This window comes from Mytilus edulis, chromosome 13 (genome assembly GCF_963676685.1).
Source record: "Mytilus edulis chromosome 13, xbMytEdul2.2, whole genome shotgun sequence".
NCBI classification, from domain to species: domain Eukaryota; kingdom Metazoa; phylum Mollusca; class Bivalvia; order Mytilida; family Mytilidae; genus Mytilus; species Mytilus edulis.
The window spans coordinates 34,259,731-34,277,055 of record NC_092356.1 but is presented as its reverse complement, the minus strand read 5'-3'; the positions used below and the strand labels follow the sequence as shown (position 1 = coordinate 34,277,055).

The 17,325-nt window shown below is 31.6% G+C and overlaps 1 protein-coding gene across 1 annotated transcript in view; it reads left to right on the top strand.

The window, feature by feature from the left end:
* Nucleotides 1-15,588, top strand: part of LOC139500896 (uncharacterized) — a 213,160-nt gene extending 197,572 nt beyond the window's left edge. The window contains exons 7-14 of the mRNA XM_071289791.1: nt 2,048-2,199; nt 6,637-6,819; nt 7,230-7,412; nt 7,928-8,110; nt 8,624-8,806; nt 9,217-9,399; nt 12,321-12,356; nt 14,496-15,588. Coding sequence (XP_071145892.1) covers nt 2,048-2,199; nt 6,637-6,819; nt 7,230-7,412; nt 7,928-8,110; nt 8,624-8,806; nt 9,217-9,399; nt 12,321-12,356; nt 14,496-15,097 — 1,705 coding nt within the window. The 3' untranslated portion in view covers nt 15,098-15,588. The remainder of the gene's footprint in view (nt 1-2,047; nt 2,200-6,636; nt 6,820-7,229; nt 7,413-7,927; nt 8,111-8,623; nt 8,807-9,216; nt 9,400-12,320; nt 12,357-14,495) is intronic.
* Nucleotides 15,589-17,325: the final 1,737 nt, after the last annotated feature.

Genomic DNA, 17,325 nt, shown 5'->3' with positions numbered 1-17,325 from the left:
TGACTTTCGGCTGTTGTCTGCTTTTTGGTCGGGTTGTTGTCTCTTTGACATGTTCCCCATTTCCATTCTCAATTTTATTAATTAAGAGGAATTGCATTTTCGATTTGGTGCAATATATATTTGTACAATTTTTTAGAAGTACATATTGTCAGAACGATACAATATTTCACTTTGGACTATTTCAGTTTGATTTCCTTGTATGTTGCCACAAAGTTAAAATGAAGACTGTTCGAAGCAATTGGATATTTATTAAAGTCATTGATTTTGGCCCTATTTTTAAACTGTCTGCACAATTCCTAAAAATATATCAAATATATTTGATTTTGTATCGTTTCTAAAATATTATGAATAAGAATGTTTTCAAATTGATAAAAGAGTTAAAGTGAATTAAGTGAATTCAGACTTTCTTGTGATATCTTTCGTGTATTATTGGATTTAAAGTTAAAACATGCATGAAATATTGATATGTAACGAGATGAAAGTAAAATTTTAAAGTTGATATAAAACATGCATTGATAAATATCCATATATAATGTTATAAAGCTAAAATTAAAATTGTTCGAATTACAGCTCTTAAACAGTATTTCATTTGACAAAGATGTCTACTGAATGAAAAAGGCAAATATTATCAGACCAATATCACTTCCCCAAAAATATTTTGGTACAATAGATTAAAAGGAAATGGTTATGTAAAATATAGTATAGCTTAAAGTAATGTATGAGGTTCAAACGGAAAACTTAGACAGTTAAGTGAACTGAAAATGTTTTGGTAGCATCTATCGGAGGCTATAGGATCTACATGCACACAACAACGTTCTACTTAATGCCCTCTCCACTGACTTTGGATCTGATTACATAACAGGATATATCAAACATGTCAGGAGACCTCACTTAAAAATCTGCCGACACTTTTGAAAAATATGGTCATTAAATTATTTGAATTCAAATTACAACCTTGATTTTTGATAGATTTAATGACAGACATTGAAGATGTTTTCGTCTTATAACAATTATGTAAGACATGAATAAATAATAACTATTAAGTATATATTATATTACGGAAATCTGTCAGTATGTTTGCAATATTAAACAGTTTACAAAACAGATATATTAGACTTCCGTTTGCCAATTATTGCCAATGTTAATCTGTTTGCATGGACAAATATGCCAAACGTAATGCAGAAAAACACGTAAGGCTATTTTATACAGAACAGTCAAATTACAAAATTCTCCATATCTGGCTGGGTGCTGTCATATCATACCATTTCTCTTCTTTTACTCAATTCTTATACGTAGCATACGTTTTTGAGAATGCAATATATATTATCACTGTTTTAACTTTTTAGAAATCTTTTAAAATTTCCTCATAGATGGTTGAATAACGTTTAATAAATTTTGTATCATGTTTAAAGTCTATCATTTTCGAAAAACTATAAATAAGGATCGTTTAAATTGATGTAATTGAATAGATTAGACAGCTAATAAAAGTCATCTGAATTTGTCAATTGAGAGGTTATACTATATTCCTTTATGTTTAATATTTTTTTAACTTAATCAGGGACACACAGTTGTTTATGATTGAGATTAACCTTCCTAGAGTAAAATACCCTTATCAATCTGGCGATATCCGTTTGCACATTTTGAGAACAACCAAAACATTGTTCTTCATAAAGCTTTGTATTTGACTTTTTCGTTCATTTTTATTTTTTATTATACCACCTGCAATTTAAAGAGAAATGTATAAATTTATTTTTAATTTGATTCGGTAATCAGGACTTTTCGATTTATATAATTGATTTGAATTATCTTAAAGGATTAAATTCCTGTGTAGGTCGTTAAACGCTCCTATCGATGGATCGGACAAAAAATAACAGAAAACGAACATATATGTTGTAGAATATTATCGACTGGCATTATACTCGACGTCAGTTTGTTTTATGTATACATCATAAAAGAGGCATGCAATTTTATTTCTTTTAAATTTGAAAACAAAAGTTCATGTAATATTCAATGCATCAAAGAATTTTTTTTTTTTTTGTATAAACAGGAAGCTAGAAAATAATCCTCTGAATTGCTCTATCTGTATGATGAAAAAATTCAAGGATTTTCTTCAAAGGAATAATGACTTCGGATATTCCGGTGCAAGGTGCAAAGGTGAAGCCAACCTATTAATTAATCAGAACTTCGCCAACTGCAAAGGTATTATAATACAGCTAGTATAACAAAACGATTAAACCTCCCGGGCGGCCCGCTCACAGCAGTGTAACTGATCATGATATCTATAAACTGTACAATCAATTGTATCTGGGTAGGAGCTGTATATAGTTATCAAATGTACCAGGATTATAATTTAGTACGCCAGACGCGCGTGTCGTCTACATAAGACTCATCAGTGAGGCTCATATCAAAATATTTATAAAGCCAAACAAGTACAAAGTTGAAGAGCATTGAAGATCCAAAATTCCAAAAAGTTGTGCCAAATACGGCTAAGGTAATCTATGCACGGGATAAGAAAAAAAAAAACGTTTTTCGAATAATTCAAACTTTTGTAAACGGGAAATTTATATTCATATATTAAGGAAAAGTGGCATGATATCCATTGAGACAAATATATATCACTTTTGGGTATCGATACGGTATAGCCCACTTCAAAAAGCCGCAACGTAGAGAAAAGCTTAATTAATGCTATCAAAAATATCAAAACGGTGTAGAATCAACGTTGTCAATAGATACTGAAAGTCATAAAACGAATAATGCATGAAATATTTGGCTCTGAATTTGAATCACCAAAAAATCTGAATTATTAGAGAAGAAAGTGGCGTCGAGAATAACGGAGCTCTAGATAAAATCATTTACAAATATTTCAATAATTATCAGGTTTCGGCACACATCATTTCGTTGTCGAAAACTTTGTTTTCAATCCAAACTTACATCAAAAGGGCTTTTTTGTTTCTAAATTTGTGTATTGCACTCCCCATTCAGATGAAACTATTGAATTAATACGAAACTACTAAGTGACATTAAAGGTACTTTTTAACTATACTAGCACCGAATGTTTTGAAACATTGTGTCAAAAATAGCAATTCAGAGTAACAAATTAAACGTCAATTAGCATAAATGCCCATATATATTGACTTGATTTGGGCGGGGAACATAGTTCAATTGAACAACCTGTGATAAGTGTTATATTCCTAACTTGTGTTACTTACTAATACACAAAAAAAGACATTAATTGTCGAATTGCGCATCTGGTTCAATTAAATTAGAAACATTAATGTTATCAAATGAATACTCTGGGTATGAATTGATATATGCTGTAGCTAGATATTATACTTAGCATAACGAGAGGTCAAACTAACAAATATAAAATAAACACAATATGATAGATACTGTAATCTGTAGTTTAAGCCCTTTGATATCCTTTTGCGATTTTTCATCTATCTCTTTACTTATACAAACGTAGATCCTCCTTGAATTATTTGTTTTGTGGAAGTATCTTCTTGCAAATTTCCTTTTGGTTAATTTTTTTATGGTTTTGTATATTTAATACCGTATGTTAATGCTGTACTTTTCATTTTGAAAATGCATTAATACATAAGATAACGACTTATGATACACTATCATTAAAACAAACATCTAATACATACATAAAAGGACAGCTTTGTTACATTTAAAAAGTATTTCGTAAATAAAAAAAACAAAAAAACAAAAAAAACATATATAATTTCTACATGACATGTTTTCGTCGATAAAACATATGATAAAGGGAACTAGCTAAAAGAGGAACCATATTCTCATTACACATAAGATAACGAAGTTTTTCAATATCGCATAAATAATCAAAATCAACATACATACGTCAATCGTAGATATAGTACATGTATTACACCCACAACAAACTCAGAAATAAAAAATAATAAAAAATGGACTTCTTATTCTTCCAACATCATTTAAGTATATTCCAGTTTTACTCGTCTTGGGGTTTGTATTGTTGAAACTTCATTTTTTCTATGTGAATTTAAAAAAAAAATATGTCTTTGTGATCAGTGATGAGTTTGATATATATTTAATTTGTTTTCCTCTCAAGAATTTTATTTGAACTACTCTTTTTAAACAATTTGTATGTCAGAGAGACAACAGCACCTGTATGAATTACTACTCAGCATCAACTATGTTGTATTGGAAGTATTACAGATAAACCTTGATTGCATTTTTTTTTTAAATTCAAAATGAACTTAGAAAAAATAATGTATGACATTTCTTCTAAACTTGGTGTTGTATGTTTATAAAATTAAATGTAGTAATATTAAACTTGAAAAAACAAAAATAATGTCACTGACATATGCAAGTAATCCGAAGCCTGTGACGAATTAGACAAATTAAGGGGTGCCAAAAGCTTGATTTCCTTTTACTAATAGTATGCTAGCTATTTTTTAAAGGTAGCTAGGGTGTCTTCCTCCATCTTGGATTTTTTAATACCAGATAAAATCGGTCTAGATCTTTAATTAAATTTGCAAATTTAGAGAGTAGTAAGTAATTCAAGTGTAAACATTTTCATTCTAATATAGAAAATGACATGTTTAATCATATTTGTGGTTGTATTTTACAAAAAAAAACAGAATACTTTTATTTGATTCAATTCTTTCAAACTTTGCCACATAAGGGGAAACAACTGAAATGTAAGGGCAGATAATTCAGATAAATTTACTTTTACAATAGAATGTGTTAGGAATATACCTATTGTATTATTTAGCAAGAACATGAGTCCCGTCACCCCCTTTTTAGATCACCTGGCCCAAAGGGCCAAGTGAGCTTTTCTCATCACTTGGCGTCCGGCGTCCGTCGTCGTCGTCCGTCGTCGTTAGCTTTTACAAAAATCATCTCCTCTTAAACTACTGGGTCAAATTGAACCAAACTTGGCCACAATCATCATTGGGGTATCTAGTTTAAAAAATGTGTAGCGTAACCCGGTCAACCAACCAAGATGGCCGACACGGCTAAAAATAGAACAAAGGGGTAAAATGCAGTTTTTGGCTTATAACTCAAAAACCAAAGCATTTAGAGGAAATTTGACATGGCGTAAAATGTTTATCAGGTCAAGATCTATCTGCCCTGTAATTTTCAGATGTATCGGTCAACCCGTTTTTGGGTTGCTGCCCCTGAATTGTTAATTTTGAGGAAATTTTGCTGTTTTTGGTTATTATCTTGAATATTATTATAGATAGAGATAAACTGAAACAGCAATAATGTTCATCAAAGTAAGATTTACAAATAAGTCAACATGACCGAAATGGTCAGTTGACCCCTTTAGGAGTTATTGCCCTTTATAGTCAATTTTTAACCATTTTTCATAAATCTAAGTAATCTTTTAGAAAAATCTTCTCCTCTGAAACTAACTGGGCCAAATTGAACCAAACTTGGCCACAATCATCATTGGGGTATATAGTTTTAAAAATGTGTGGCGTGACCCAGTCAACCAACCAAGATGGATGCCACGGCTAAAAATAGAACATAGGGGTAAAATGCAGTTTTGGCTTATAACTCAAAAACCAAAACATTAAGAGGAAATATGACATGGCGTAAAAATGTTTATCAGGTCAATATCTATCTGCCCTGTAATTTTCAGATGAATCGGTCAGCCCGTTGTTGGGTTGCTGTCCCTGAATTGTTAATTTTGAGGAAATTTTGCTGTTTTTGGTTATTATCTTGAATATTATTATAGATAGAGATAAACTGAAAACAGCAATAATGTTCATCAAAGTAAGATTTACAAATAAGTCAACATGACCGAAATGGTCAGTTGACCCCTTTAGGAGTTATTGCCCTTTATAGTCAATTTTTAACCATTTTTCGTAAATCTTAGTTATCTTTTACAAAAATCTTCTCCTCTGAAACTACTTGGCCAAATTAATTCAAACTTGGCCACAATCATCTTTGGGTATCTTGTTTGAAAAATGTGTCCGATGACCTGGCCATCCAACCAAGATGGCCACCACGGCTAAAAATAGAACAGGGGTAAAATGTAGATTTTGGCTTATAACTCTGAAGCCAAATCATTTAGAGCAAAACTGACAAGGAGTTAAATTGTTAATCAAGTCAATATATATCTGCCCTGAAATATTCAAATGAATTGGACAACCAGTTGTTGTGTTGCTGCCCTCCAATTGGTAATTTTTAAAGAAATTTTGCCGTTTTTGGTTATTATTTTGAATACTCTTATAGATAGCGATAAACTGTAAACAGCGATAATGTTCAGCAAAGTAAGATCTACAAATCAGTCAACATGACCTAAATGGTCAATTGACCCCTTAAGGAGTTATTGCCCTTTATAGTCAATTTTTAACAATTTTCATTAATTTGGTAAATTTATGTAAATTTTTACCAAATATTTTTCTCTGTTACTAATGGGCAAAGTTCATTATAGATATAATTGTAAGAAGCAAGAACGTTCAGTAAAGTAAGAACTTCAAACACATCACCATCAACAAAATACAATTTTGTCAAAAATCCATTTGTGTCCTTTGTTTAATATGCACATAGACCAAGGTGAGCGACACAGGCTCTTTAGACCCTCTAGTTTTGCCTTGGTATTTTATCAACTACCTATAGCGCTTACATTGCTTTGATTTCTTTTAGTCATGAAATGTACAGCTCCTGGATTAAATGAGTTTACAACTACATCCACTAATACTGATGTTGTTCCAAGTACAGAAGTGACATACACATGTGAATTTGGTTACCAGTTACCAGCTGGAGATTTGGGAACCAGAATATGTCAGCTCGATGGTACATGGCCAGCACCTCCACCAACATGTGAAGGTAAGAACTATTTACCACTCATTATCATTTGAAGGGTAGCAATCATTACCAGGGTTCTGTGTTCTGGCTTCTGGTTTAAAAAACCCACAAGCATTTAAAAATATTCACTGGTCAGCATTGTTTAATTCATCAGCCAATTTTAAAACAGATTTGATATTCAATCATTGTTAGAAACATATTGTAGTGTAAATGTAATACAATTGATAAACATTTGAAAACAAATGGTATCTGGTTTAAGAAAAGTGTATAGAATTGTTGAAATCAGTGCAGTACAAGTAGAATATGATACATTAGATATAAAAAGCTCTGATACACAATTAAAGCAACAGTGCTACCGTTTTCCATCATTTCTTTTGCCTTAGTGTTTTATCAACTGCCTATAGCTCTTACATAGCTTTGATTTCTTTTAGTCATGAAATGTACAGCTCCTGGAATAAATGAGTTTACAATCACATCCACTAATACTGATGTTGTGCCAAGTACAGAAGTGACATACACATGTGAATTTGGTTACCAGTTACCAGCTGGAGATTTGGGAACCAGAACATGTCAGCTCGGTGGTACATGGACAGCACCTCCACCAGCATGTGAAGGTAAGAACTATTTACCACTCATCATAATTTGAAGCTTAGAACTATTGACCACTCATCATGATTTGAAGGTAAGAACTATTTACCACTCATCATGATTTGAAGGTAAGAACTATTTACCATTCATGATTTGAAGGTAAGCAGTTGTTACCAGTGTTTTGAGTTCCAGAATCCAGTCAACAAGACCACTGGCATGTAAAATTGTGCACTGATCAGCAATGTTTATTGCATAATCCAAATTTAAAACAGATTTGACATTCAATCATGAAAAGATGCATATTAACTAAATCAAATATATTTGATAAACGTTTGAAATTAAATGGTATATGGTAATATAAAAGTGTGTAGGATTTGAAATAAGTGAAGAATATGTACAATATGATACATTATATATATTATATATAATAAGCTGTGATAAGTAATTAAAGAAAAACTGCAACAGTTTTCCACCATTTTTTTTTTTGCCTTGGTGTTCTATCAATTGTCTATAGAGGTTACATTGTTTTGATTTCTTTTAGTTATAAAATGTACAGCTCCTGGATTGAATGAGTTTACAATTACATCCACTAATACTGATGTTGTGCCAAGTACAGAAGTGACATACACATGTGAATTTGGTTACCAGTTACCAGCTGGAGATTTGGGAACCAGAACATGTCAGCTCGGTGGTACATGGACAGCACCTCCACCAGCATGTGAAGGTAAGAACTATTTACCACTCATCATAATTTGAAGCTTAGAACTATTGACCACTCATCATGATTTGAAGGTAAGAACTATTTACCACTCATCATGATTTGAAGGTAAGAACTATTTATCATTCATGATTTGAAGGTAAGCAGTTGTTACCAGTGTTTTGAGTTCCAGAATCCAGTCAACAAGACCACTGGCATGTAAAATTGTGCACTGATCAGCAATGTTTATTGCATAATCCAAATTTAAAACAGATTTGACATTCAATCATGAAAAGATGCATATTAACTAAATCAAATATATTTGATAAACGTTTGAAATTAAATGGTATATGGTAATATAAAAGTGTGTAGGATTTGAAATAAGTGAAGAATATGTACAATATGATACATTATATATATTATATATAATAAGCTGTGATAAGTAATTAAAGAAAAACTGAAACAGTTTTCCACCATTTTTTTTTGCCTTGGTGTTCTATCAATTGTCTATAGAGGTTACATTGTTTTGATTTCTTTTAGTTATAAAATGTACAGCTCCTGGATTGAATGAGTTTACAATTACATCCACTAATACTGATGTTGTGCCAAGTACAGAAGTGACATACACATGTGAATTTGGTTACCAGTTACCAGCTGGAGATTTGGGAACCAGAATATGTCAGCTCGGTGGTACATGGCCAGCACCTCCACCAGCATGTGAAAGTAAGAACTATTTACCACTCATTATCATTTGAAGGTTAGCAGTCATTACCAGGGTTCTGTGTTCTGGCTTCTGGTTTAAAAAACCCACAAGCATTTAAAAATATTCACTGGTCAGCATTGTTTAATTCATCAGCCAATTTTAAAACAGATTTGATATTCAATCATTGTTAGATACATATTTTAGTGTAAATGTAATACAATTGATAAACATTTGAAAACAAATGGTATCTGGTTTAAGAAAAGTGTATAGAATTGTTGAAATCAGTGCAGTACAGGTAGAATATGATACATTAGATATAAAAAGCTCTGATCCACAATTAAAGCAACAGTGCTACCGTTTTCCATCATTTCTTTTGCCTTAGTGTTTTATCAACTGCCAATAGCTCTTACATTGCTTTGATTTCTTTTAGTCATGAAATGTACAGCTCCTGGAATAAATGAGTTTACAATCACATCCACTAATACTGATGTTGTGCCAAGTACAGAAGTGACATACACATGTGAATTTGGTTACCAGTTACCAGCTGGAGATTTGGGAACCAGAATATGTCAGCTTGGTGGTACATGGCCAGCACCTCCACCAGCATGTGAAGGTAAGAACTATTTACCACTCATCTAGGTGAATTTACCTATTTTGATATGTTGCAAGAAAACAAGTCTTTGGACCTTATTTTTAGCTCACCCGGCCCAAAGGTCCAAGTGAGCTTTTCTCAGCACTTGACGTCCTTCGTCTCTGTGGTCCGTCGTCGTTGTCATTATTTTTTTACATTTTGAACTTCTTCTAGAGAACCACTGAATGAAATAAAACCAAACATGGCACGAATGTTCCTTATGAGGTCAACGTTGACCAAGTGTTGTTACTTTGTTGCCGATCCATCATCAAAGATGCCCGCCAGCGGGGGACTTAGTTTAACATAGGGCCCTATGGGAAATGCATACAAATAACTTCTTCTAGAGAACCACTGAATGGAATAAAACCAAACATGGCACGAATGTTCCTTATGAAGTGTTGACCAAGTGTTGTAACTTTGTAGCGAATGCAACATCCAAGATGGCCGCCAGCAGGGGACTTAGTTTAACATAGGACCCTATGGGAAATTCATACAAATGACTTCTTTTAGAGAACCATTGAATGGAATGAAACCAAACATAGTGAGAATGTTCCTTATGAGGTGCTGACCAAGTGTTGTTACTTTGTAGCCGATGCATCATCCAAGATGGCCGCCAAAGGGGGACTTAGTTTAACATAGAATCCTGTGGGAAATACATTCAAATTTCTTCTTTTAAAGAACTGCTGAATGGAATGAAATCAAACATAGCATAAATGTTCCTTATGAGCTGCTGACCAACCATTGATACTTTGCAGCTGATCCATCATCAAAGATCGACCCCAGCTGGGGGCTTAGTATAGGATACAAAAGTCTCCTAGAGAACCACTGAATTGAATGAAATCAAACATATCATGAATGTTCCTTTCCTTATGAGGTATTGGCCATGTGTTGTTACTTTGTAGCGAAATTTTATCTTTTTTTATATGATTTCAAAAACCCAAGTAGAGTCAGGTGAGCGATACAGGCTCTTGAGAACCTCTAGTTTCTTTTTCTAATCTGAAAGCATATTATTAGAGCTATCTTCTCATATTTTATCTCAAAATTCTATAATGTAGTTTTTCTTTTAAGGCGGAAATTTGGGTTTTTCCATACATAATCTATACAAAATCTGTTACTTTTGCACAACCTGTAGCATGAAAATAAGTCCCGTGACCCATTCTTTTTATTATCTTTTAAAAAAAACCATGATATAAATTACATTTTGACAAATTATTCAAAAATTTTATTGATTTTAATTTAGACACCCCATCTACTTTAAAGAGAAAAGTTCCTTAGTTGTTCTGTAACTTAAATGAAGTTTTATTTTGTCTCATTATCACTCTACTTATAAGTAGAAGTAAATGTACCTCCGTTTTGTCGCATCATATATTAACCTTTTTTGTCTCGCTCATCTATTTCTAACACTTGCAATCCAAGACATGTCAAGGGAAGCATTACTCGTTGAAACACTGAAATATGTTTCGGTGCTAGTATAGTTAAAACTTTAATTTCCTGTGAAAAATTCGAAGACTATTGCATTTCTTCTTTATATGCTGTTGTCTGTTTGTTGAATAATTATTTTTCTATAGATACATATACTAGCACAGGCCAACATTTATTTTATCACCATCTGACATCGTTTCGCTAATGTACATAGCTGTTTTAAATGGTTTATAAGATAAAATTATTACAAATCAACAGGCCATTAACTTTTTCACACCCTTTAATCTATACCTATAAAAGAGTAAACAGTTATCAATTATACCGAAACCGGGTGCGCTATTCATTTATCTATATTTCCTGAAAGACGAAATGAAATGACTGTGATGTGCACAACATTTATAATATGTAGATAATGATGTATTTTTTTTATTGATTTATCTCCTTTTATTCACATGTAGCCCAACGTTTTATACCGTAAATTGAATTAAGAAATTGAAATGAATCAGGAACATCTTAAAGTTTGCCATGGTTTACATGTAGCAGGAATTGAAATTTTCTTCAAATGTTTTTTACAATTCTATTTTCTAAAGCAAGGAAATGACACTTTGATTTTTTTTTTTTTAAATATTTAAATGCCTTGATCTGATACAGGGAAATCTAACTTTTTTTGTAAGTCTACATATCCCTATAAATGTTCAAAATAAATTTGAACTATACATTCCTTTATTACAAGGGGGGGGAAATTGGTGTATATATATTAAATAATAATTTATATGTATGCTCTTTTCGGTTCTTTTCGGTCCTTTTCGGTTCTTTTCGGTTCTTTTCTGTAAATCGTCGCTCTTTTCTGTAAATCGTTGGACTGCAAATAATGAGACAGGGTGGGTCTCACAATAATTAGAACTTTCATTCTGATTTCTGATACATACATCTGTATAGTGTATACAGATTTTCCTGAAATAGTAATAATTAATCTCACATTTTTGTCCATTGTTAAAAGATCGGTATGTATTAATCATTTTATTGAACGCGCGTCTGGCGTACTAAATTATAATCCTGGTACTTTTGATAACTATTTACACCACTGGGTCGATGCCACTGCTGGTGGACGTTTCGTCCCCGAGGGTATCACCAGCCCAGTTGTCAACACTTCGGTGTTGACATGAATATCAATAATGTGGTCTTATTTTTTTTTATAAATTTCCTGTTTACAAAACTTTGAATTATTCGTAAAACTAAGGATTTTCTTATCCCAGGCATAGATTACCTTAGCCATATTTGGCACAACTTTTTTGGAATTTGGGATCCTCAATGCTCTTCAAATTTGTACTTGTTTGGCTTTATAAATATTTTGATATGAGCGTCTGATGAGTCTTATGTAGACGAAACGCGCGTCTGGCGTACTAAATTATAATCCTGGTACTTTTGATAACTATTATAACGTTTTAAAATTCTTTCTTTTTTTTACATTTTTTTGTCAGATTCATTTTCACCGCCAGAAACAGAATGTACAACAGGTAAGATCAGAGCTTAAAATTAATTCATGGAAAATATTTGTTTTCTATGAATAATGCTCTGGAGTAAAACAAAAAACTATTTAATAATGTTGATTTGAACATCTTTGAAAAAAAATGGCATACTTCTGGCTATAGTGTCAAGCCCATGTACACCAAACATAAACATCTCAAGAAAATTGAAATAAAATAATGAATTGCACATGAATTTTTTTTTTAATATGAAGTACGCGATTGTACTTCAAACTAAAATAAAAACATGATACGCCTGTCAAGAAAAATGAAAAAAAACTTTCTCTGCAGATGCCGGAATATACTCCTCAGTGGTACGTTTTCACTTAAAAACATAAAAAAGGAGATAAAAAAACAAATATTTTGAAACAGGAAAATACATTATGAAAAATGCAAAACACATTAACCAATTGATGCATTTTTTAAATGTTTTAAGCATAGTTCTTGTCTGTTTTCTTCTCCTGAATTATATGAACAAAAATTTGTTTGTGCATATAATTCAGGAAAAGAAAAGAAACAAGAACTAGGCTTAAAACCTTTTAAAAATGCATCAAATGTCATACCCTTCAATGGCCCTCATGCGTTATATCAACCTTTAGCCTTTCGGATTTTGGGCTTATATCATGACCTGATATGAAGGAACAATGCAATGTAATAAGCTATACTCATAAAGACTACTATATATCCTATATACCTTCTCAGATATGATAGTAGCTTGAAAGATTTCTTGAAATTGTATAAATATAAAAACGGCATGCATGAATTTAATTAATTTGTAACCAAACAAATCAAGCTGCGTGATTTATGTTATTTTTTTTATTTATTTATTTTCGTATTCTTTTTTAGTGTATCCCTACAAGACTCTACAATTAAGATACGTCTATTTAATAAATGAATGAACTTTTAATTGTTTTTTTTAGCAAAAAACGTCGAGTGACCCATATTGTTCTTTTCATTTCATAAAAGCTACTTAAATTGTTTTTGGCTTGAACACTTACTCATTTAGTTTTCTTTCTAGTCAGACAAACGTGATTTTGTAAACTCTGCCAATTTTGCACATCCTTCTAGCTTGAAAAAACTATATATGTGATCAAATCTTTTACATCCATTTTTGGAAATATCACGTTGCAAATCTACATGTTTGCGAATAAAATATAATTTTTATCGTTTTTAGTTTAAACACCCATCTACCTTAACATGTATCTAATAATCCTTACCCGTAAAATGCTTTTTGTAGTTGAAAATCAAAACATGTTTGTCGTATTGCGTTGTCAGGTTGTCAGATGAAAGTCGAGTATGATCGTTGTTTACATCTGCTGAACGATTCAAAAATAATAACAAATAATTTTCACATGATTTATTATTTTTGTTCAATACTCTTTGGCGAGACATATGCATTACTACCGGCGACTGCGGAGAACTTTCCATTTTTACGTTCCAGTATAATCTGCCTGTATAATATATGTCTACAAGTGGATACAATACATCAAAAGCAGAATTTCTTATAATGATTTTTTATTGAGATTACTCTAAGCGTAATCTTTAAATTTTCCTGTAATGTTTTGTAAGCATTAATTTGTCTGCAATTTTCATTGTCATTCGTTTTTGTGGTTTGTTTTGTCATGACGTTGCAGTTAGTCTTCGACTCATGAGTTTAAATGTCCCTTTAGTATCATCTGGCTTATAACTGTCATTGCATGCATCACATCTTTTGTGCAGATAGTGTTCTTATATGGAGTGCATTTATTGCATTACTCCGGCCATATAAATTACTTATTGTCTAAACTTACTGAAATCTGATCTCTCTCCTTGCTTTTAAATGTTTTATCTACTACAGACTTATAAGTAACACATTGAAACATTACTGCTTTTGAATTTGAAGAATATGTACAGTAAAGTTAAGAAATTAGAAATAGACTTTCTAGACTATATCGACTTTATCTAAATAGAATTTGGAGATTATCAATCCATGTATTTAATAGTCAATAATACGCTTACTGGAAATTTACAGTTAAAGATTTAATTGAATACTGAACATGACCTTTTTGACGCCATGTATACTAAATCAAACGTAGCAAAGTAAGATGTTGATTTCAAATTGCTAAGCATCATATTTTTATTGTTTTGAAGGTATAATGAATGCAGTAGTTATCATTCTTGTTTCGTGTGGGGCCGGCATTTTACCCTTTTTTTGTATTGTTTACTGTTGTGCACACAAAAAAGGTAAAAGAGCAAACATCAACCAAAATGTAAATAACCATGGAAATAACGCTAACCGAAACGAAGAAATCAGTCAGAATTTGTTAACAGAAAAGGAGAGTGATGAAGAATATGCAGAAATCGATGAACTAGAGGTGTCAGATTTAATTGTATCACCTTTGGAACAACGATATTTTACTGATAGTGATAGCTCAAGTGAGAATGCGTCAGATGAGATAAAGCTATCAAGCTTTGGTTATTCACATCCTACATTGCTACACCGAGACGAAGAAATCATCCAGAATATGTTAACAGAAAAGGAGAGTGATGAAGAATATGCAGAAATCGATGAACTAGAGGTGTCAGATTTAATTGCATCACCTTTGGAACAACGATGTTTTACTGATAGTGATAGCTCAAGTGATAATGCGTCAGATGAGATAAAGCTATCAAGCTTTGGTTATTCACATCCTACATTGCTACCTGCACCGCAGCAGTCCGGAAACGTGCAGGGGGATTCAGATGCATGTTAAAATCCCGCTGAAGAGCGTGCTTTGTGACATGTCATGTCTTAAATACACTTTTGATCTATATTTAGGAAGTATTAAGAAACTAATGTACAAACTCCATCAAGCAAAGTTAACCTTAGATGGAGTTTACTATTACCTTTATATCCCTTTTTTTAACAGAACCCTTAATATTTTGCTATTCTAATTTTGAAAATGTTTAAACAAAAATTGAAACTTGTCACAAGCATTTTGTAGAGTAAAATACAAAAGAAATCAAAAAATAAAAATACATTTCGATATTGTCGAACCCACTTGTTATGCCAATTATGACCTCATATGTTCAATTCAAATTTCTGTTACTTTTCAACATAATAACAGCTGAATACTAAGGATCAAATTTATTTAATTACAATAAAATATGTATTCCCACAGGATGATGACATTGTAATTTTTTTGGTGTTATTTTGTTTCATAGTTGTATAAATCATAAGGCAAATATCATATACTGTATTTATAATTATCATATACTTAGAATAAATAACATATGATTTTTACTGTATGATAATAGCATTAAATCAAAGTAAATTCCATATTTTTCGAATTGGTGCTTAGCGGGCTGATATAAAAAGTTTATCACATGCATCGAACGTTATCACATGCCTTTCCGTAACGTTATCACATGGCATTCCGGTGATACTCGGCAAATTCCGGAAAATACACCTGAATGCTACGTTTTTCGTGAAACATTACAAAAAAAGTGTACAAAACAATTATTTGGATACTGGAAATTATATTGTGTAAAATAATTTAAAAAAAAAAAAAAAAAAAAAAAAAAAAAAAATATTATTAAGTAAAATGCATTTTTTAACAGTTTCAAACATAATTTAGAAAGTTACTTGAAAAAAAGTTGACTTTCCAAACAGTGTTCATTATGTATATTGTTGAATTTTGTTGTTGTTGTTCGATTCGTCTAAATCAAAATGTTTTTCTTCTCTGTTGTCAGAGGCATATGATAGAAAAATTTCATATCGAATGTACTAAATTTGGGGTCTTACGTCCGTGAACTTTCAGTCTTTGAACTTCTTTTTGGGAACCACGTAAAAGGATCAATATATGAATCTGTTATTTTTCTCCATTGTTGAAGCATATGATAAAAAGATCATAACTCATTTTTCATATCGCATGTATTATCAGCCCTCGGTCAACATCAGCCCTCGAGCCATGCGGCTCTTAGGCTGATATTAAACCTAGGGCTGATAATACATGCGATATGAAAAATGCCATGTAATAATCTGATAATATAGTTCATCAATTTTTATTTCTGTCAATTGACTGTAGCAAAGATACAATTAAAAAATTGAAAATGGCAAAAGTCAGATCTCACGCTTCTAAAATTACCAAACAGCAGTTAACTACAGCGCTAACTTAGATTTACCAACAGAAACCCAACTACATGTAAGTACTGCTACTTACATGTAGTTGGGTTTTTTTTTGTTATACAGTTCTACATGGTTAACAGTCATTGTTGTCTTTGTTGACAAGTGTTATTATTGTTCCTTTTTTAACAGTAAATAGATACGGAATATTCTATTTTGTAGAACGAATTGCTATTAGTTGCCTCTTTTGCATGTGTAGATTTTATAACATTGAATGTCCATGTAAATGATCTATGCTCTTTCAAGTACTAAGATAAAGTTATTGAATTCTTGTGTGTGATCTGGTTAAATCCATCAAGTAAATATTTATTTTGGATCTATTTGTATATGTTGTTTGTTATAATATTGTGTGTATTTTTCGAACCCTTGTTTGCTCACATCAAGTCTATAGATTTAACACAATATGTATATAAAAAAAGTAAATGTTTTTGGTTTTTTTTTTCTGTTGTTGGTTTTTTTGGGTAGTAACATATTTCTACTCTGTACATTTTTTTACTATCCGTAATGCTAACTTGAATATTTTATCTTTGAATTCATTTATGATATATTTTACTTACTGATATTCTTTATGAAGTAACGAAGCATTAATAATTATCCTTACTGCTATTCTTTGTGAAGTATTGAATTCTTACTAATTTTACTCGCTGATTTTCTTTATGAAATATTGTAGCCTTACTAATTTTACTCACTGATATTCTTTATAAAGTAATATGGACTTACTCATTTTACTCACTGATATTCTTTATGACGTATTGTATGTTGTTATCACATAGTCCATTTCTGTGTATGTTGGTTTTTGTAACAGTTCAATGTTTA